The sequence below is a fragment of the Nansenia antarctica genome, assembly GCF_963989245.1.
Source record: "Nansenia antarctica genome assembly, chromosome: 14".
NCBI lineage: Eukaryota > Metazoa > Chordata > Actinopteri > Argentiniformes > Microstomatidae > Nansenia > Nansenia antarctica.
This window is the reverse complement of record NC_137684.1, coordinates 2,344,703-2,367,579: the sequence shown is the minus strand read 5'-3', so window position 1 is coordinate 2,367,579 and position 22,877 is coordinate 2,344,703. Positions and strand designations below refer to the sequence as shown.

The 22,877-nt window shown below is 44.9% G+C and overlaps 2 protein-coding genes across 2 annotated transcripts; both read right to left on the bottom strand.

Moving 5' to 3' along the window:
- Positions 1-2: 2 nt before the first annotated feature.
- Positions 3-5,315, bottom strand: mapda (N6-Methyl-AMP deaminase). Its single transcript, XM_080545029.1, has 10 exons — positions 5,202-5,315; positions 4,983-5,113; positions 4,311-4,371; positions 4,078-4,165; positions 3,905-3,986; positions 3,661-3,787; positions 1,773-1,853; positions 1,536-1,674; positions 1,274-1,374; positions 3-821 (listed from the first exon to the last, which is right to left on the bottom strand). The coding sequence occupies exons 1-10, from the start codon at positions 5,244-5,246 to the stop codon at positions 630-632; spliced, it is 1,047 nt and encodes a 348-aa protein (XP_080401155.1). The 5' UTR covers positions 5,247-5,315; the 3' UTR covers positions 3-629.
- A 327-nt stretch (positions 5,316-5,642) lies between these two features.
- On the bottom strand, positions 5,643-21,151 carry LOC308170558 (tyrosine-protein kinase CSK-like). Its single transcript, XM_080545359.1, has 13 exons — positions 21,092-21,151; positions 13,404-13,527; positions 12,535-12,648; positions 11,299-11,417; positions 10,232-10,451; positions 9,563-9,656; positions 9,157-9,222; positions 8,955-9,054; positions 8,704-8,794; positions 8,427-8,500; positions 8,076-8,271; positions 7,413-7,499; positions 5,643-7,060 (listed from the first exon to the last, which is right to left on the bottom strand). The coding sequence occupies exons 2-13, from the start codon at positions 13,416-13,418 to the stop codon at positions 6,878-6,880; spliced, it is 1,359 nt and encodes a 452-aa protein (XP_080401485.1). The 5' UTR covers positions 13,419-13,527; positions 21,092-21,151; the 3' UTR covers positions 5,643-6,877.
- Between the last annotated feature and the right edge of the window lie 1,726 nt (positions 21,152-22,877).

The window sequence follows — 22,877 nt, the reverse complement described above, 5'->3', positions numbered from 1 at the left end:
GCTAAAAGGACTTTGATTTGGCAAATAGCAGCGCGTCCCCCCGCTGTGGTGTTCCCATGGATACGGCTGAGCGTCAACAGAAGGATCAGTGGCCTTCAAGATGTTTAATGGAATGACGAGTGTAGACAGTTATGGTTCCTGTATCACCCTTTTTTATGTTTTATTTTGTATGTATTCTATGATGGCAAAATGCAAAAGAACCTCTGTATTATAACAAATAAACAGATCTGTTGCCCCGACGACTCTGCCTTTCCCTCATCACAGTACTGACAGCAATATAGTCAGTCTCATGATTTAAAAACTTTAATAATTTAGTATGAGGAGAGAAGTAAACAAACCGTTCTTGCTTAAAAATGTCTTATTTCACACAATATATGTTCCTTTAAGTGAATAGGTCATGGACACACATCCTACAGCTATTCATTCATAGGAAACCTTTTTTTTTTTAAAAACCTGAGGTATCATGCAGCGGAGGCTGGTGGAGGTAGAAATCGGAGGACAGTGCATGGAACAGAAGATGGTACCAAACATTTGATGTGATTCCATGACGATGAGGCGCCCACCCTCTGACTTCTCCCTCAGCTTCCACTGGTATCATGGGAGATGAACTTTGACCTGTGCGCGACGCGTCATTGAAGCACCTTGGGCCGTAGGTCTATCCACCTCTGCTTCAGCTGCTGCTTCAGAGGCGCGGGGGCGAAGGTGCAGTCGATGGCCTGCTGGGAGAGGGTCCACATGGCCTCGTGACTCAGGCCGAACGTAGACGCCGCCAGCTGGTACTCGTAGGAGAGGTCTGTGCAGAACACGCCCTTATCATCAGTCTGGCAGAGAGAGGGGAGGAGAGCAGCCTGCTGTCAATCAACATACCTCATGAATCGTTAGTCAATTTCTCAACATTGTTGTGGTTCCAATATTCACTCTCATTCTTGACTCCAAATCGTGACGTTAGAATTATAAGGTTCTATCTCCATTTTTGTCAAATTGAGTTTTAAACACCATTAGGTGTTTATTAATGCCTCTGTGGTGTTATTTTTAAAATGTTGACAGTTTTTTGTTAGTAATTAATCAAATACAAAGGTTCCATCTTACAAAACATAATGGAATGTAAAAACTTTGACGCTCAATATCTCTGAACTACCCTAAACGGAGATAGAACCTTATAATTCTAAGCTTACGAAATGTTTACTTAAGCATTCCCGCTGGGACCATATATACAGAAAAACATATGCACATTATTATTAAGCAGGGCAAGTTTACAGTACGGTAGACTCACACAAATCACACTGGGGTGTCCCAACTGGTACCAGTACTTAAAGTGGTGTGCGGCGTAGGACGAAACGGTCTGACCCTTGACGTTAGACGTCAAGCACAACTCTGAAAAGTAAGAGGGAACATTCAGAAAGAGGGAGGCTTTTACAGAGTCCGATAGACATTCCAAAAACTCTGAAGAAGGACCCAGAGCGTGATTGAAACATAAATAAAGAAAACATTTCTGAGCGATAAGTGAGTCGTTCTTTTCAGTAGCGGCATCTTACCCAGAGGTATGTTATGTTTCAGGACTTTATCAACGAGGCTTTGTGACCCGCCCACTTCAGGGTGCAGGAAGGTCCCGTGGCCAATCCTGTCAGGAGGAATGTTCAGCAGCAGCTCTGACTCCTCCAGCTGAGTGGGGACCTGGAACATGACATTTGAACACACTGAGCCACTGCCGCTGAAAAACATCAGTTAAAGATGCTTAGGTGTCTGGTTGGTAAAAGGAGTTTAGTTGGTACCTCTGACAGGTGTAGTGCTAGTTTCAGTCCACAGTTCTTCGCTTTCTGCAAGGCAGGAAGTAGATCTTTGCCATGGCCCACCTTAAAAACAAAAGATATCTAGTTAAACACTTTTCAAAAAATGCCGGTGGAGAGAGGACGCTGGCGTTGCTTGTTCGCCGCTTCTCCGCCCGAAATCTAGGTGTAATTACAGTATACAGAGTAGATTGTCCTACAAAGACACTTAGACTTAGATTTAGTCATCTAAAAATGTATTAGACTTGCTGTTATTTATTTTTTGTTTCTTTTTATTATTACTACTCCATCTTTTCTGTTTGTAAAGAGTATTTGAGTGTCTAGAAAAGCTCTATATAAGTCTAATGTATTATTATTATTATTATTATTATTATTATTAAAGGTAGACTCTGGGATATGACGTCATAGGAAAACAAGCGGGGCGACGCTGCCAGAAACTCCCAAAACACGGTGATGCAACAGGCTGGAGAATTGACACTGCAGGGGTTAATGAGACTGGCAGATGTGCGCTGCCATCTTATGTTTATTCCATCTTATTATTTGTTTGTTTTTGACTACCGGTACTCTGAACGCATTGAACGCTACCTACACCTTGTACTGCCCATTAACACACTCTCTCTCTACCGGCAAATATCACAATGTGCTTTCTCCCCATTCCTGATGTTACCTCCCCCACCCTGCAACCCTTCCAATCGAGTCTATCCACCATGCTCACCATGCTCAACCCAACACGACTTCATTGGAGGACTTTGGAACTGCCAGTCAGCCGGGCTCCTCACCTCCATTTACATTTACATCTTTGGCATTTAGCAGACGCCTTATTCCAAAGCGACTTACAATTAATACATTTGACTAAGCAAGTGAATCATCAATCCACCAGTCGTAGCAGGAAGAGTAATCTAGCTCAGGCCCGGGGCCATTGGCAGTCTCTGTGATAGAAGGAACAAGAATAAACCCCCAAAAAAGACAAAATACTTTAACTTTTTAAAAATACTAATATTACTTTTTTTGTATAGACACTGGAGAAACAGAGAAACTGTACAGGGGGGGCAGTAGAAGTCTTGGGGGGGACAGTAAAGGGGAAAAGCGGGTGTCTCAGGAAACGCAGTGCTGGGGGTATTAGATGTCTCAGGAGGAGCAGTTAAGGTGTAATTACGCCATCAGACCTCTACAGCTCATCCAGAATGCTGCGGGCGGCAAAGGGAACACCCACTTCCTAACTGCAAGCCATGGTCACACCTCAAACACCAGCCCGCTCTCACTCTGCTCTGCCACCTCCACTGGCCGACTGACACCACCGCCTCTACACTGATGTGGCAGTCGTGCTACCCGGTCACAACTCTTTACTGTCCTGGCTCCCCGCTGGTGGAACGTGCTTCCCACTGCTGTCAGGACTGCAGAATCACTGACTCCCATCTCCGGCCGTATACTGACCCATCTCTTCAGGCTACACCTTAACTGTCCCTCCTGAGACATCTACTACCCCCGTACGGTTTCTCTACTGTTAAAAATATAATATATATAATAATATATAATAATTGTTCCTTCTTCTATCTAGCACTACGACTGCCAATGGCCCCTGGCATGATCATCATTACTTTTTTCTGCTTTGACTGTTGGATAGATGATTCGATTATATTTACATTTTATATTTTTTACAGTATTTGTTGTAAGTCGCTTTGGATAAAGGCATCTGCTAAATGCCAAAAATGTCAAACGAGGGCATTGGCACTCTTGTTCACTACGATATCTTTGATGGGAGTAGCTCTGTTTTCACGGGCATGACGTCATATCCCAGATTCTACCTTTAGGTAAAGCTGAGCTGTATGGGGTAATGAGAGTCAGCCAGTAAGGCAGACAGCAGCTCACTGACCGTCGGATCTCCACTGAGGTCTAGCCCGACCACCAGGCCGTCAGTGGACAGCATGAAGTCCTCTGCCAGTTTGACAGTCTCCATGGCAACCTCAGCCCCATTCCTGCGGTCAACAGCTACCAGGAACCTAGGTTTTAGGGCATATACATGGCATCATTGTACATATGTACATATTTAATAACAGTTATATCACCTATAAAATACAGCATTCAGCAAAAACATTTACGGTGCATCGACAACTGACCTGACTTCAATGTCCACTCCCTCGTTTCTACATTGGTGGATGGCTTCAATGACTGTTTCCACATATCTTCTTTTCGTCAACCCTAATTAATAAAACGTTAAAATGTCAGTTAAACCACAATATATGGCATAATATAAAGAGACACTGAGCCCTTTTTCTCGCCAATGCCTTGCCTGAGCTCTTCTCCTCTCTGGGTGTACTTCTCAACTCAAGATACTTCACTCCATCGGCCGCAAACTCCTTGATGACATCTTTGGCGACCTACAAGGATAGGGGCAATCTTAGTTCAATGTTGTTCACTAGGCCATAGTGTTACGATTCTGAGGGTGAGATGTTTGAAATGTAAGGGTCATAACATTGAAACGTTTGTGGAAAAGCTTTTAATAACCATGTAAACATCTATTACCATAAGAATGTCCTCTTCTGTGTCTACTAACTGATGGATGACTTTGAAGACCTGAAAACACCTGCGCAACAAGATATGTTCACAATGTCAGGTTGAAGTCAGATGGACTCGCTACATTCTAGGGAAATATACAGTTTATAGGTCGTAACCATTTTTTAACCAACACATTATAATAAAATGTGATTTCTCAATCAGGGTATATACAGGAATCTTGAGGTTCATTTCAATACCTTTCTAAGACTTTTTAAAGACCTTGTCAATATTTTTCCAGACCTCACCGCCACTTGGAGCTGTAACCGTTTACATCAGTGACACCTTTAACTTAACAGTTTTAGTTTGCAATAGACTAGACCACTATCATACAACACAAGTTCCGGTTTATCTTGGTTTTTTAATAAAACTAATAAATTCACGAACTTTTACTAAAAGTGTTTAGGACTCAAACTCTTTGGACAGTCTAATTCAGAAAAATACCTACAAAATGCAAGACCTTATACAATCGTGATAAGACTTTTTAATACTTAGTAAGGGTCTTGATTTTCCCAAAATTGATTCATCAACTTTTAATACTTTTCAAGACCCCGCGGATACCCTGTCATTATAATAAAATGTGATTTCTCAATGTTAAGGCAAGTGTTGGATTCAGAGTAACAATCAAACCCAGACACCCACTCGTCCAGAGTCCTGCGCTGCCCAGAGAGGATGGCCGTCATGTCGGGCTGGATGTTCAGATGAGGCTTGCGGGCCAGGAGCTTCTGCATGGTGGCGGAGCTGACGGAGCCGTTCAGGTGGGCATGGAGCTCCTGGGTGGAGGAGAGGATTATCAGGCTGGGTTCACTTTCACTGGCCCTTTACTTTCTTTCACTGATTACATATTTATTGTTCACTTACCACTTTTGGCAGCTCTCGGTAAAATAGATCTGCCGCCTCTTCCATTAAACGATCTGAATGTGTGACCGTGTGTGTGTGTACCTGTGATCACGTCTGCCCTCAACTCACTTCGCTTCTTTATTTTCAGTGTTCGTTTCACCGACGCACCACCGCGTTGCAACACAGAAAGAATTCCCTCTATTCCATCGAAATCTAAATAATGGTTCCCCCACTAGCTAACCTCATTGAGCAGCAGTTTATTTATTGTATTTATATACACGATTTTGCATTATCATTTATCCACCAAGACAAGCAACAGCAGAAATAACGAAATCACACACACACACACAGACGTAACATTTCTTTCCAAAACTGTTTAAAGTGGAATGATTTAATCATAATGGCAGAAAAGTATAATGAACATTAACAGCAGAAACAGGCTTCTCATCCACAATAGCTGGATTTAGCTTTCAAATTAACTGTATACTTTATTATACATTTACTCTTAATATTCTGAGCTGCATGTTCGGTTTTTCCTTAGAATCTCTGTTACAAAATTTCTAATCTATTCAGAACCGCTTCTGGCTTTGAAGCTGTGATCCAGTTCCGATGCCTCTTTTCCATGTAACCCATCTCCTCCTGAAATATTGAATTCGGTGGATATCAATTTCTTCTGCTTTTTCCAGTTTTGATAAGTTTGAGATGAAAACATGTGTAATTGAGAAAAGGATGCAGAAAGTAAATAATAATAAAATATAAAAATCCGCCTGAGGGAAAAAAAAAGTATAAAACATAAAAAAAAATGTAAATTAAAAAAGGCAAGAGTGTTGAGAGGTTGATGAATCTGGGGACAGCCCTGTGGTCTGGAGGCACTTTGGCACTGATTGGTTCCCCAGTTAGTTACACACTCACACTGCATGGCGACGTAGCTGACAGAGAAAGCATTATTGCCTGACTAGTGCCGCGAAATAGGCCGGGGTGGTTTTGACCCGAGAGTCGGGTCAGACACCACTACTAGTACAGACAGAGGCAACCCTGAGAAGAGGGTTTTAAACAGAGGACATGTCAAATGTGGCGACATTTAATCAGAAAAGGAAATTAAACATCGAGTCAGAAAACCTTTGTACTTAAAGCTGCCCTCCACAGTGGTTAATGGTTTGGGCCCACCACTCTGCTTATAAGGCCAACAGTGTTGTTGAGGCTAGTAAAAGTAACTAAAGACAATTTTGCCACGCGACTGCCCTTAAACTAAATAGTTCAGAGGTCAAATGGTAAGGTTTGGTGACAGCAGCACATGGCTGCTGTTGTTTATACACATCTTCCAGGTACTGGGAAGCAGCAAGGAAAATAATGGTAACTTTATACGCTGCTCTCCCAACAAAACTGCTCTAAACCAAAACTTCTCAGGGTTGTCATGTTTATAAATGGTCCCCCTGGTTACCTTTACTACACACAATGCCATGTTTTCCACGTTGTTTTTCCCGAAATGGTGGGCCAGTCAATTCCCGTTTCAATGTGGAAGGGCAACTTTAAACACAATCTGATGAGGATCTTTAATTTTTTTAAATGGAGCGTCTGCAGTCCATGAGGTCTGGAGATATGAAATCTCAAGCTATTGTCCCATGAAAGGAGAGGGCCCTCTCTCTCTCTCTCTCTCTCTCTCTCTCTCTCTGTGTGATCCCTGACTCTTCCCCCTCTCACAGGTAGAGCTCCTTGGCCATGATATGCTGCAGCTTCTCCCTCAGTACACGGAAGCCCGGCCGCAACGTGGGGTCCAGGGTCCAGCACTGCTTCATGACCTCGTACACCACCTCAGGACAGCCGTCGGGGGCCTCCATTTTGTATCCCTTCTCCACACGCGGCACCACATCCTTAAGCGGCTGAAGAAGTGGAAGGGTGGAAGACGTGATGGGGAGAAAAGCGAGAGCAGGAGATAAGGCATATACCGTAACATAATATCACATTATATATATATTTATTTGACATTTAGCAAACGCCTTTATCGAAGGTACATGTACACATACATTTTTCAATGTCAAGTAAGTGAAGCATTTATACATCAGTCATCATCACAACTATGTCATGACAAAATTGTGAGACAACAGGAAATGTGTGTTATTGGCCTATAGGAACTCAACAATGATACATATCAGATTTGTCGCCAATTCAAATACCATTGTACAACTTAACATCTGTCCAATCGCGTATTTCCAGGCAAAAAAAGACACTTACAATTCTGGGGTATGGCACTCGACCAAAGGAGTAGATCTCCCACAGCAGAATACCATAGCTCCACACATCTGATTTGGTTGAAAACTTCTGCTCATCGACAGAGGGGAAAAAGGCATAAGAACATTATGTTATGTTTATTTTCAAGTACATAATATGTACACTGTTATATGTAAACTGTTACAGACACTGTTTCTATTTGCGTTTGGAAATCCTGCCCATGTCATGCATTCATCTGTCAATTTGTTATTTTCGCTTGTCTGTTCAGATTTTTTTTATGTGGATATACAACAATTGTGGTTGCTCATCAGCGCTCGTGTGTGAGAAATTAGATTAGATGAAACTTTATGGTCATCACAGAGTACTGTGTAGGTTGTAGTGTAGAAATGTAGTTTAGGAAAACTTAGGAAACTAATTTCTATTCAATTTAAATGTGGGACTGTGAGAATCAAGCCAACATGTTCCTATTCGGTTGTTAAGTCGTGACGTGTGTCCCTGATGTATGAATAGATCAGAGTCTAAAAAACGATTGAACTGTCATTCTACCGCTTTAGTACACTGGTACTCTGGTGTGGGGATTATTTTTTTGGGACCTGGAAATTGCTAAACGTCCCGCGTGACGTCAGACTTAACAACCGAATAGCCAAAGAGGAGAGACAGGTGCACCTTTTCTCTCAGGGCCTCTGGGGAGGTCCACTTCACAGGCAGCTTGGCCGTGTCCTGGTTTGCGTTGGCCTCCTTGGTCAGGCCAAAGTCGCTGACCTTGGCGATGTTGTCGTCTGACACCAGCACGTTACGGGCTGCCAGGTCTCTGTGCACAAAGTTATTGGCCTCTAGGTACTCCATGGCCTCACAGACATCTCTGCAGAAAGGAACAGATCAGGAAGCGTTAGTTTCACTTACAGAAGAAGATAACCCTGAACATCCAACTGACCACTATGATAAAAGTCCCTGCTGACCAACTGCTGGAACACTGGTGACTAACAGCACATGAAACCGATGTACAGACACACTCACATTGAAAACTTGAGCAGAGAATCACCGCCAAGCACCGTTCGGCCTCTGGAGCGCAGGTAGTCCACTAGACTGCCCTGAGGAGGGAGACAAACAGACTGGTCTTCAGGGGCTCTCTGTTTCAAACCCCAAACCCTGAAGTGTACACTCCTACAGTAGTCCAAAGAAGCCTTTAACAGGTTTGGTAGGGCAGGAGGCGGGGGGGTAATTGTTTTAGGGCAATAGTAGTTTTGGGTAATAGTATTTCATGAGACGAAGCAGAGAGATGGGAGTCCCCTACCTTGGCCATGTACTCTGTGACTATATACAGGCTGCCCTTTTCCTCCACAATAACACCCAGAAGCTGGACCAGGTTATTGTGTCGCAGTTGCCTGCAGAAACACGAGAAACACGCACATACACATACACACACACACACATATACACACACACACAGCTGAAGGTTAGAAACTAGCAATAAGCATAGAGATTTCACAAACACATGATTTTGACTATCCCAAGGCAGTGGGCAGACTGCTGCTGCTAACTCACGTCATGACTGAAGCCTCGGCGATGAAGGCCTGAGCTGTGGCGTCGTGTTTGATGCACTTCACCGCTACCTTAGCCCCTCTGTAGTCACCCACCATGACGTCTGAGAGGAACACACATGATGATATCATTTTCTTATAATGACACCACCTGTGTAAACCCCATTTATACACAGACACACACACAAGGACACAAACACTCTTACCTCCAAACTCTCCTTTTCCTATGGACTGCAGGAGCTTGAGTTCCTTCCTGTTTAGAGACCAGCCGCCTGAGGGACAAACACACAGGCCAGATGGATTACACAGCTGCCTGACAGAACACCCAACACGGTGTAAAAAGCACATCTGAAAACGTAACCTTTCATTCCACTTCATCGCGGGCCGTTGAATCTACACTAAAGCTTTGTTCACACTGCAGGTGTACTGCTTTTTTCACACTGCCTAAATGCTCAAATCTGATTTTGTTTTTCAAATCCGTTCATGTGGTTTGAAATATCCAATTCCATGTTGTTGTTTTTTGCCTATTTAGACTATGGAGGAAAAAATTTGATTTTAGTCACGTCAAACTGCCAGTGTGAACAAGGCTTTACAGCTGAACGACCGTCTTACTTCTGAGGAACTCATCCTGGGCCGCCACGGTTCCCTCCTCCAGCTTGGGCTTGATTAGTTTGGTACAGAGGCCGTCGGCGTCTTTGGTGTAGTGCTGCATACAGACAGAGGTCAGGACAGGTCAGAGGTCAGCAATAGAAATGATACAGTACGTACGACTCTTCTTATCTTAGAGGGTTGAAGAAGGAGTTGTAGGAGTTGTAAACCGAATTAACATCATCATCAGGAACAACATGACTTATTAGCAGTACCTACAAGTCACCAAAAGAGGGCAGCATGTCAAATAAAAAAAAGAAAATCAACCGAAATTAAAGTTCTCACTTATACGGACAGTATAAGGCCTCAACAAGTAGCGGGGTTGTAGATGGAAGGAAAAGGGAGCTTTTGAAAGTGAAACCTCGGGTGTCTTCAGGTGAAATGATCTGCAACCTGCCGCACACACTTCCTCTTTAGTCACTTCCTGTTCATTATTTGTTCCAGGAACTTGTGTGTGTGTGTGTGTGGGCTATGAGGTAACAACGTGGCAAGAGCGCTACCTCACCAACGGGAAAAATCACATCTACAAAGTGGAGTGTAGAGTACACTGAACACTCGCACGACTGCTAAAAAACACACACACCGCTTTACGCAGAGACACATCAGCAAAACACAGTCGACTTGCATCTGTACCTCCACCAGCTGCATGAGGTTGTCAAAGAACTCCTCCTCGTCGATGCTGAGCTTGCCATTGGTGTAGACGATGCGGTAGTGCTCCACCTTGTTCTCGCAGCTCACACACAGGGTGTAGTCGCCGGGGTAGTTGGTGCTCTCCCTCACCAGGTAGAGGCCCGTCTCCGGGGGGTGCAGCAGGGCCTCCGCCTGCTCCCGCGTTATCTTCCCATGGAACCATCTGGGGGCCGGGGGGGGGGGGGGGGGGGGAGGGAGGGAGGGAGGGAGGGAGGGAGTGACAATGTGGTACAGACAAAGTGCCAACGCATTCACACATACAGAACTCTATACACATACAGAACTCTATACAGAACTCTATACACATACAGAACTCTATACAACCAAATGACCCGACTGACCAATTGTGATCACAGACAAACAACAACTGACACAGTAACAGCACACGTTATGCCACATGCAGGTTGAGGACAGAGGTTCATAAATCTTTGGCAATCTCACACATACTCACTCACACACTCACACACTCACACACTCACACACACACTCACTCACACACTCACACTCTCACACACTCACACACACACACACACACACACACACTTCTTAGAACCCAGACATGTGGCCGTATAGGGAGATTTCTAGATTATTTCTGCCTGAGTAAAACAACAGGAAGTAGAAGAGAGTGCACACACACACACAGCTGAGTTGGAAACAGACACAAGTGCACTGCAATTACAGGGCTGCAGACCCAGTACGCAGCACAGCCCAGCCCAACTGTGGTCTACAGTCACATCGCAGCGGCTTCACTGCCACGACAAATAGGTCGATCTGCTGCAACCACACAGCGACATGGCAAAACATTTCACGTCAAATCTGGTAGTGATAGAGAGGTGTGCACAGGCAGCTTTAATGTCACATGTGTGCTGTGAATTCATATCTCACCTATACTAATTATATTTTCCCCTATGTTGCTTTTACTTGTATAAGCTAGCCTGGTAACTTATTAGTGCAGCACATCAACGTAAGCAATTTATGTGAGGAATGAAGTGTGATGTCTCTGTACTTACGGCATTAAACTCAGCTTGCCCCCACAGCTTGACTTCACTCCTTCCCTTTTCTGGACATAATTGGCCGGAATGGTTCCTTCTCGGCCTGCTGCGTTTTTGGCTTTGTACCAGTTTGGATCCTGAAACAGAAAGAGTCAGTGGTGTACGTTTTGTGTAGAGATAGCATTAGTGTCAACCACAAGTTTCCCATATGAAAATATCTTGTTTATATTTTGGGGAGCAAGCCCACACAGTGTGACTGTTAGTTATTCAGCCCTGTTCTGTTTTCATGAAGAATGGCCAATGACCCCAGTTCAAACCCTCACAACAATTTTGCAACAAGTTGAATTTTTCCACTTTGAGAGTCAACTTTTGAACCGCTTATCGTAGAGACACCAGACCAGCCCTGGGAGACCCGCCTGCTCAAGACCAACAAAAGCAAAGGGCTGAAAAAACGAGGTCCCAAAATATTTTCCGCTATTTTGAATTCTTCTGAATTCTATTTTGAAAATCTTCCTCAAATATACCACAAGTCCAATCGACATGAAACTTTGTACATAAGAAGAATGTACCCTAACAAGTTTAAGAACGAAATATTCCCATGTCCAAAAATCACCACGCTACATGCAAATTAATCAGCACCATAATTAACGAAATATGCAAATGAGGCTATTTCAGCCATATTTATACAAATTCATGTGAAACTTGGTGAGCCTCAAGACAGACGTCTACCAAATCCCAACATGATCAGATGAAAAACATGGCTGCCACACGCCACCCGATATTCTACATTTTTAAATAAAATGTAAATACATGTATATAAATAACATTTAAAAAACCTTAAAAGTCCGGTTGACATGAAAATTGGTTGTGTCTATATGCTTGTACCAGTCCCTGCAAAGTTTGCGAAGGACAAGTTCATACTTCATACCCAGCTATATGCAAATTAATATGTACCATAAATGATGACATTCAAATAGGGCTGCGTCAGTCACTGTTAGTCTAATCAATTTCAAAGGTAGCGTGCCTTGAGACAGTGCCATAACAGAGATGTGCACCACATTTGAGGTTAACCCTTGCGCCCTTAATTGCCGCTTGCGGGCTATATGCAATATTATTTTCATATATGCATAGATCAAAATGTCATACATTAAACAGCAGAGATGTCAAGGCTAAGCCATCATTCTTTTTTTCCTGAAACTACACGACTTCTACTCCATCTCTCCTGTACTTCCCCAGAAAGACACGTTTGTTTACCTTTGTGACCACGATAATGTTGAGGACGTCTCCTTTGCAGAAGGGCAGGTCGTGCTCTGTGGTGCCCTTGAAGTTGTACTTGGCCATGCACTCTGTGCCCTGCGGCCACGGGGTCTGAGGGAGGAGGGCAGGGACGGTTATTTATCACGACGCTGAGCGGAGGTTGAGGGACACAACAAACACAATAAACCAGTTCATTGCTAATAAGTAGCACGATGTAGCCGATCCCTATTTTATTTTAACCGTTTAAGCAGACACTTTTATCCACAACGATTTACAATTTAGAGATTACAGGGACATTCTCCCTGGAGTAAATTAGGGCTAAGTGTCTTACTCAAGGGCACACTAGTGGTGGTGTTCCCAGGTGAGATTTTAACTCATGACCTTCTCATTACCAGCCCAACTCACTCTCCACAAAGTTACTATCACCGTGTATCTGACTAGTAGTAGGCATCAAAAAATGCCGGTTGAGAGAGGACGCTGGCGTTGCTTGTTCGCCGCTTCTCCGCCCGAAATCTAGGTGTAGCCTAATTGCAGTATACAGAGTAGATTTTCCTACTAAGACACTTAGATTTAGATTTAGTAATCAAAAAATGTATTAGACCCATATACTTTCTTTTATTTATTTTTAAATAATTTTAAAATACATTTTCTAATTATTTATTATTACTACCCGATCTTTTCAGTTTGTAAAGCGTCTAGAAAAGCGCCATATAAGTCTAGTCTAATGTATTATTATTATTATTATTATTAGCACTACAGCTAAATTGTCTTACGACCTGCGTCAAATGAACTATGTTATCAGGGTGGACAAGGTTATCCGTCGTGAGACAATGACACAGCTTACTGCCTTCCTTCCTGTCTCTCACCTGGTGTTCAGTCATGCTGAAGGAGAGGGGGGGGCAGTGGGTGTCCTCTCACAGGCCTTGTCCACCAGTTGCTACCATCAGAGCTGGAGCCAGGAGCACACACACCACACACGTACACACACACCTGCAGAGAGAGACAACACACTGTTACAAGCTATAGAGAGGACATGCGTGTCTTCAAATCAAATACAACAATCTGATCCTCAGTGCCAAATGTGTCACAACTTAGAGACTGAAGAGACTGAAGTCAAGTTTTGTTTGTGGACGTGTCAAAAAGGGTTAGTAGTCAGATCTATTTATAGATGAGGTATCAGTATTTAAACATAGTGAGAATGGGCCTAAGTTGCATCAGGTCAGAGAGAGAGAAAAAAGAGAGAGAATATAAAAATAACACCCAGCTACAGAAAGCAGAAGTAACAGGTTGTTTTTTTTATCTCACTTTCACAACTGCAGCGAAGCGTGTTTCCATTACGAACAGCAGCTGACTGTGTCACAGCACTTGAGTGGGTTCAATTGGGCTCATTGGTTGAATCAACAGGCCTAATATTAATACTCATTCTTTTTTTTTTTTTACTCTAGCTCTCGGTTCTTCTACGGGAGATGAAACAGATAATATCCAGTCCTCGAGCCGTCCAGCTGCTATGAATCAGAGAAAACTAGCTCTTGTATATTTTGTCATTCCACATGGCCAACTCATCCTCTCACAACCACAGAAGTTCACATTCATTTCTCTCAGTCTAATTGAGTATAGGGCTCAAGATATTTATCTCCGACACAGGAATGTAAACTTGTGGTAGGATGGTAATAACAGTATTCATTTGGGATTCTCTATTCTCTCTTTTCTCTCTCTCTCAGCTGAGCAGAGACTAACCATAGGGCGGGAAGCATACAGTAGAACATTTCTTGGAGTCACTGCTTTTTCGTTGCGCTGACCTATGGTCCCATTGACCTGTGACAGTATTTCCATGAGGCATTACAAATGAGCGCTGAGGCACATGAGGGGTACATAGCCCATGGATTAGGTCATCCCCGAACCATCCAACATCCCCTCGCTGTCAGTTCCCATGGAGAGGCGAATGAAAGGCAGTGGACGCTACAGCACGGGCGCTCAGGGAGAGGCCTGGCTGAAGAACTGCTGTCGTGTGCCACAATTATGAGGTCACTTCCTCCCTATATGTCACAGAAAACCACTGCGGTGCAGGCAACTGGACTTCCTGTATGAAAGCCCAGACTGTGATTAATCCTATGCTTAGGGTGGGGTTGTGTGAGGAACAGGGGGGAGAGAGGGGGGGGGGAGAACAGACCCGTCAGTACAGTGCGCTAGTATCGCAATTACTGCAACTGGTAACAGAGACAAAGTCACACACAGACTTCCTTTTAAAAACACACACGCTTCCTCCATTGTTGCTACTAGCCTAATTTTAAACAGCGTGACACACGTGGGGGTCAAGGCAGTTCCAGGGTTGCCTGACATGAACACTGCCAAGTTTTTGCCTGAGATTCAGTGAGAACTTCCAACTGTTGACATGCATTCCTGACAGTCCTCAGGCTCTCAACATGACGGGGCCAGGGAGGACTTTCTCCAAGGAACTCACAGTAGCAGCTGTTTTCGTCTTACTGGGACCGGCAGTGACACGCAGCATTCCCACACCCAACGTTCCCAGCCAAGACACTTCTCTTTCTCTACTCTCCTTCGGAACGCCACTCTGCCGTCTGCCCCTTGACCTGCTGTCATCGGTACTACTTGTGACCAGAGTGGTGTACCAGAGAACTGGCACCCTATGAGCTTCACATACTGAAGCTCCCTGGTTCAACCTCCTGATTCGTTTACGTTTACATTTGACATTCTTGGCATTTAGCAGACGCCTTAATCCAAAGCGATTTACAATCGATACGATTGACTAAAGCAAGTGAACCATCAATTCACTAGTTGTAGCAGGAAGAGTAATCCAGCTTAGGCCAGGGGCCATCAGCAGTCGTCGTGCCTGATTCACCCAATACCGATTTTTTTTTTATTGGACTAACAACCGTTAGGTTGTCTGGCAACATGCTCCATAGGTATAATGAAACGGAACTATTTGGTGTTGGCCATAGAAAAATGTAGCCCTTCATGGGCACCACGCTTCCTCCTAGAACATTCCGCTTGTGACTAGTGAACTAGCCTTCAAAGGCTCGCACACACAATCTCCACAAGAGATCTAAAAAGAAGATGGACGAAAGAGAAAGATGGGCGAAAGAGAGACAATTGAGAAACAAGCTGTTCTAGAAGCTTAGAACAACAGTGGACCTAAACAACTGCACTGAAGCGCATCCACATCCACATCCTGGGGGATGGCATTCAGGCCTAGTACTATCACTTAGAGGTTCAAACCTGCGGAATACAACAAGAAGAAACACATCGGCTGATGTGGGAGATAACGACATTACATTTCTTGGGACTGCTAGCAAACAGGATGCGTCTGGGCAGAGTCCGCAGCACAGCAGTGATTTCATCACGCAGGGAACGGGTCGGCAGCATCAACCAAATAACACCCACCCAGGCCCTCAAAACCCACCTCTGCAAGCTCGCCTTCCCCAGTTAACCCTCTCCCCCTCCCCTTCCCACGTGTCCCCAGCACTACCTTAATTAGGCCCCTATACTTTCTTCTATTTACCTTTTGTTTCTTTCTTTTTTTACTACTCAATCTTTTCAGTTTGTAAAGCGTCTTTGAGTGTCTAGAAAAGCGCTATATAAGTCTAATGTATTATTATTATTATTAATAATAATAATAACCATCAGCCAGGGCCACGCCTGACACAGGGGCACTCTTGATTCCCCGCAGTCAGTGAATACATCAGAGTGGCAGCTAGGCCACCAGCGCGTGAGTGAATGGGACAGAATTCAAGCCCTGTCCTAGTGTCTAACATAACAGATAAGGGCTTTGGTCGTTTCCAGAAGGCTCTGCATGGAACCACAGCTTTTTCTCTTTTCAGGAGGCAGACAAGGCCTTCTTTGTGAGCTGTTGACCTCCATCTGACTGAGGAGTCAATCGGCCTGGGTCTGGCCAGCGGAGAGATCAGTCCGTGGGGTCAAACTGTACCTTAGTTCAGGAGGTCTGTGGTTCTCTGACGGCTGCAAGCCTGCGGGACACCTCTCTAGGCCACCCGGAGAGCATTATGCGGCACAAGACAGTCTCACGCTGAAATCAATTTCTCTTGAAACCAGAAACAGGTACGGTATGTGGGGGTTTATGTACCGGTTTTGGACATCAGAGTGAGTGTGTGGAAGTCAAGAGAGATGCTGTGCCCACGCTAGTGGTAGGGTAGTACTAGGTAGTACCCTGGGTCACGAATTCAAATCCCACCTGGGAAAACACCACCACTAGTGTGCCCTTGAGTAAGGCACTTAGCCCTAAGTTACTCAAGGGAAACTGTCCCTGTGAATCTCTAATTGTAAGTCACTTTGGATAAAAGCGTCTGCTAAATGGTGAAGAAAAATAACGTAATGCTGCATACAGTACAGTACAGTAGAGTAGAGTACAGTACAAGCTATGCGTGACATGGGCCTGAGGGAACAACAGGAACCAGGAAACCAGCTTCAATGACAGACAAGGCATGGAGACATGATGTGCCCTGTGATACTGAGGAAGAGCTCAGCTGACACTACGAACCACGAAGAGCCACTACGAGCCAGTCACACAGAGAGGACAATGGAGGGCACTCCAACAACAGAAAAATATCAACAACAAAAGACAATATAGACAGAATAGAAGTCTTGCCTCAACACCTATCCCTTCTGCCATTCCCATCCTTTTGTTAAAAGCAAACAGGTTGATCAACATTGTCTGTCTCTCTCAAGGTCTTACGCAAGTCTGTGTCTAAACTGAGCATGTCAGAAGTGATAAAACTGAGGAATTACAGGAACAGCAGTTTAGTTGGACGTAGCAAGACGAGACAGGTACGGAGAATTCCCACCTCGGGCCTTGTTGCCGTCTACCACACCCTGTGTTGCTGTGTAATACCCTCACTGAGCAGCATGGAAGCACTGACCAAAACTGTTGTTCAAGGGCGCTTAGGTGGCGTAGCGGGTTAAGCGTTGACCATGTAACCGCAGGGTCCCCAGTTCGATTCCGGCCAGGGACATATCCTGCATGTCATCCCTCCTCTCTCTCTCATCCTTCCTGTCTAAATCTCTACTGTATCTGTCAATACAAAATGGGACTGCCCCACTCAGAAAAAAGAACAAAACAAAAAAAAAGAACCGTTGTTCAACCAATGCAAAGACTGCAAAGATAATAATCTTAGGCCAGGTGGTGAGGGGGTTCAAGGGTTAGGATTCGGAAAGATTTATTATTTATTATGTATTATAAGCAAGATAAGATAAAATAAAATTATGACTGAAGTCTCAAAGGTGACGTCTCACATCACGTTCGACAGTTGAATACCAGTTGTCCAGAACCAGCTAGGCTATAACAGCTACCACGGGCCTTACCTTCACATAAATAGATTGTTTATTGATAGATAGGTAGATACTTTATTGATCCCAGAGCGGAAATTCAGGCGTTACAGAAGCTCAAAACACAAAAAACAACAAAAAGTCCCAACTACCATGCCTGGGTAATTAGCCAGCCGCCCCCCGCCCTCCCCTCGGTAATTAGTGTTAAGACAGTGTCGTCGTCCGTCCCCCCCTCACTCCTACTGGCCCGGCAGGGGGCCCTGGGTCCTAGCCAGCCTCTCATCCCGTCCCTCTGGGCGTAGGATGAACTGCAGCCGGCTTTGATGCTGCTGCCCTGTTATCATCAATGCGATTAGAGCAGCGGCGGCAGGCAGAGGGAGGCAGGCAGGCAGAGCCCAGCGAGACGGAGGGAGGCGGGGAGCCACGGAGCCTTCCAGCTGGGCCCGACGGCCTGCAGATGTTCCTCTGGAGCCGCGGAGGAGGAGATCAACAGCGCCTCGGGGACAACAGCTGGACGCCGCCAGAGCAACAGCACTGGTTACGCACTGTGCATCCACATCAGTCTCTGCCTCTGCCTCTCTGTAGCTTCACTGTGAATTCCCATCACTCTCTGCCTCGGCCTCTCTGTAGTTTCACTGTGCATCCCCATCACTCTCTGCCTCTGTCTCTCTGTAGTTTCACTGTGAATCCCCATCAGTCTCTGCCTGTCTCTCTGTAGCTTCACTGTGAATTCCCATCACTCTCTGCCTCTGCGTAGCTTCACTGTGAATTCCCATCACTCTCTGCCTCTGCCGAGAGGTAAGTGGGGAAATACCCCGCCATGCATGAACAGCGGTAGTTTTATCGTCCTCGGCTGATCTCATGTCAGACGTTAGCCAAAAGTGGTGAAGCATGCAAAACGGGCGAACGAGTGAAAAAAACAAAAACATGTTGTCTTCACTTTCTAAAGTTTCGACCACAAAACCAAGGGCCATAAAGGCTAAGTTTGACTACACCAAACAGCCTCCCTTTCAGGGCAAAGAAGGAAGAGGGAAAATAAATTACTGTCAGTTTTAGAGCAACGGGGGAAAAACTCCACTGCAAATGACAAGGGTTTGCATCCAGTGACTCGTTAGGGGTCAACTTTGCATTTGACAGCTAAACCTCAAACTAGCCTGACAGTGAGCCAAGCTGCACAGCAGAGGTCTTGACAACTTGATCCCGTTCTGGCCCGGAAAAACAGGGCATTAAGGTATTGATCAAAGCTTTGCACGTCTTCCCAGAGGAAGTCCCCTGGTCAGAGAGGTCGGCCGTACTACATCTGTAGCAGTGGGACACGGTAGGCAATTACAGGATTGAGGAGTTTACAGTTCGAATTACAAGGCAGGAACCTTCTGGAAATAGTTTGCAGGTCCACAGAACATTAACGAAACAAATAATGTGGTGACAACATTCCTTGTTAAGCGCATTGCTAAGCTAGTTTTCCCAGAATGACACAAAAGGATGAAACTGGGCTATGCCAAAAACAAGAGTCACATTAGGACACGCCACTATCTGACCCTGCCTGTCTGTTGGAGAGGAGAGGTGGATATAATTACCCAGGATTATCACCAGCATTCCTCTCGTAGCCCCGCTACAGTGTGAGGGAAGCATGTCGCACCAGGGGGAGGCTGGCGGAGGTAGACATCGGAGGACAGGCTCGTTGTAATGCGTGGAACGGAATCAGGAATAGTTTCAAACACGGCGTCCACTGACGCCGTTCCTGATTCCGTTCCACGCATTACAACGAACCCGTCCTCCGAAGTCTACTTCTGTCAGCCTCCCCCCCCCCCTGTTTTGCTGTGCTGTGCTGTTTAGGTGTTGCAGCTATGCATGACTGAGCGTAACAGTTTTACTCATTTTTGGGTTTCGACTGGGTTCATTCTTTCCCTCTTTTTTTTGTAATGTTCTGTTCTCTGTGCTGCTTCCTGGCCTACAGAGGAGCCCTCTGTGAGGGACCGTGGTGCTGCTGCATGCTGGCTTTTGTCAGTTGTGAGAGGGTCACTAACCTTTCAGAAAGAAACTACAGCCTTGGCAAGAAGACATTCTGTCTTCACCCAAACTTGCCAACGGAGGGGTCAATCCCCAGTACTCAAGTCCTTCTGGTGCTGCTGTGGTTTCAAACTGGAGCGCTGAACGGAATGAATATGCTATTATTTTCCTCTTTTCGCGATAGCTTTGGTGTGTCTCTCTCAGCGGTGTGTTTTTCAACGTTATGAAATCATTTCCTGTGAGTAACTGTAAGCGGGGAGGGGGAGTGAAAGAGCGGCCCCAGTTAAGAGCAATAACATCCCCCTCATCCGGACAGACTGAAAGCGGTCAAGAAACCCTCTAGCCAAGTCTCGCTGCCCAAAATCAAAGCACTGCCCAGTCTATGCCAAAGATGACTCCACATGTTTAGTCTGAGGGCTCAGTGGCACACTCTTGAGAATCAGTCGATTCACCAGCTGGGTCTCGGCGAAATCCCTGCCTCTACATTTTGGAGCCCTTCTACCCAGGCATAATACAGCTATTCAGAGGGCCAGAGATGAGGACAGAGGCCGGGCTGTGTGGGAGGCTGTTTGGTGGGTCTGATACAGCTGCTGCACCCAGAGGGCCAGAGGAAGTGGCAGAGAGGGAACCAGCAGGATCAGGACTTTCTACCACCACATTCCCATGTTAGGCTACACGCTGGGCAACAATACTGCACCACTGAGAACTAGATGTACACACTGCCACTAGGATGGTTACTGACTGCACTGTTTGCCTAGAACACTAATTAGGCTATATGTCCACTGTAGTAGTATTGTAAAGGTGCATATCTATTCTACACCCTGTTTGTGAAAAGCACCCAGTCACAAAAGCCAGTTCTCTCTGCCCTGGTGGGAGTCAGGTCGTGGTCATCCTCAACACATTTGTACACGGTACTTTATCAAAAAGAGTGAGTTTCTCCGGTTCAACGTAAATCAACGTTTCAGGGCAACGCAATCCATACAATGAAGTAAGTGGTGGAGCAAGAGAATAAGGAAGTAACGTGAGAACGCCATGAACTTTTCTAGAGCAGTGAGTGTGTGTGTTTCTCCATCCACGTAGCATTATGAACATTACAGCTTGAGTTTTCTGAAACAAAAATGTCAGATGAAAATAGATCGGAAACGTGGTACAACGAAACCAGACAGCCAATGAAACCAAAACAGGATCAGGTTAAAACAAAAGATCTCTCTCTCTCTCTCCAAGCCCCTGGGAACGACCCTACCTGTGATGTGAGATGTGGAGGGTCTGATCACTAGATGGTCGTGGTCAGGGGTCTCGGGGGTCCCTCTGCGCCTCTGGATCCATCTGTTTGAGGAGCAGCAATGGCAACGAACGATCTGCAGCCAATTAACAGATATCGCAACAATTGTAACAATTTTTCGGGGCGTTCCGCGGAGATCACGCTGAAACCAACGGACACAGCATCGCTACTGGCGTAATGTTAACAGTTAACGCAAAGGGCCAGCGTGAGGAAATAAGATGTCAGAGTTGTAATCTGTCTTCACAGAGTCAGTTCCAGTTATTCCACTGATGCAGCTCTGAGCCTGGATCTGATGAAAACAACACGCCTCTCCTCGGCGTTTCACCGTCGAGCTGAGATCATTAAATCATTCACATTCACCACCGCGGAAATACTCTACTCATGAGAGCAGCGATGCATGCGGGGTTTTTTCTCGAAATTCACCATACCTAATAATCCACCATGTTCAAATGGGATGTTTCTATGTCGGCCTTGTTGTTATAGATTTTTTTTTTTAAATGCACGTAGTCAAAAGGGGCAACGGGGCGCAAAGTTGATAATGTTGCAGATAGAAATGGAGATGCGTTTATCACTAGGACAGTTCAGGAGAACCATAGCCGATCTATATGTTCTATTTCTAACTGCTACGTTCTGAACGACCCGCCCCTACCTTTACACAGCGCATGCGCAGATTGAATGACAATACAATCAAAGATACAGTCCTTCAGTGACCAATTATTCTATGCCGCATACCCGCCCCTAACATACCCGCCCCTAACATTGACAACATTGGCAAATGATGATTAATAATCAATAATAATACATAAACTCGAAATAGACTAGAAAAGGTCAAAGGTTAGTGAATCTGTGTCTTTATTTGTTCCATTTCCCATTATGACAGAAGATGTCAGTCAGATGTGCACAAAGAACAGCAATTTGCAAGGACATAATTCAATTGTCCAAATAGGAGGTTTCAAAACCCCATCAACAGCAAAAACAGTCTGGTACTCTGGAGTTCCTTGGTGTGTTCTAGTCTCTCAGACAGAGTTGTCTGTCCAAGTGATGACAAATGTAGACAAACTTGAACGACAACTACCCCTGTCAAGACAAAAATAATGAGCATCCAACGCCACTAATGTTGAATCTTATTCTAACCAATAACCACAGCTGTTGCTGAATCCGTGTGAACACCTCACCCCTACTCAACTCCTGTATTTAAAATAACTGAAAAGCAGTAAAGTAATATGGCAAAAAAAAATCTCCCTAGCCTATCAGATGGCAGGATGATCCTATTACCACATTGCTAACACCGATCTGATTGTTTTATAACTGCAGGAGTGTGTAGGTCAGCTGGGGGCGGCTAAGTGGTTGGTTTGGAATTCAGTGTCAGATTGATGAGGGTGGTTTTCCAGCCTGGTTCAAATCGTGGTCTCTTTCTATTCACATAACTGGAGCAAAACAAAACAAAAATACTGCAGACTGTAACAGAAAACAACTTATGATGCATGCTTTTATGGCCCCCTGATGGTCACTTGTGAAACTACAGTGATCACTAATTAATAAAAAAAAATACAAATGAAATAAAAAATGAAATAGGTCAAGTCGGTCACATTCAGTAACAGTTGCTAACCTTCTCACATTTGTAAATATCGCTATAAGTTACCCCTGCCTCGCTTATGTGTACAAAATAGAACACATCACGTCAACGGAATGTTTGAGACAGGGCTGCAGTGATGTCATTGCCACAACACACACATGTGACACAGGT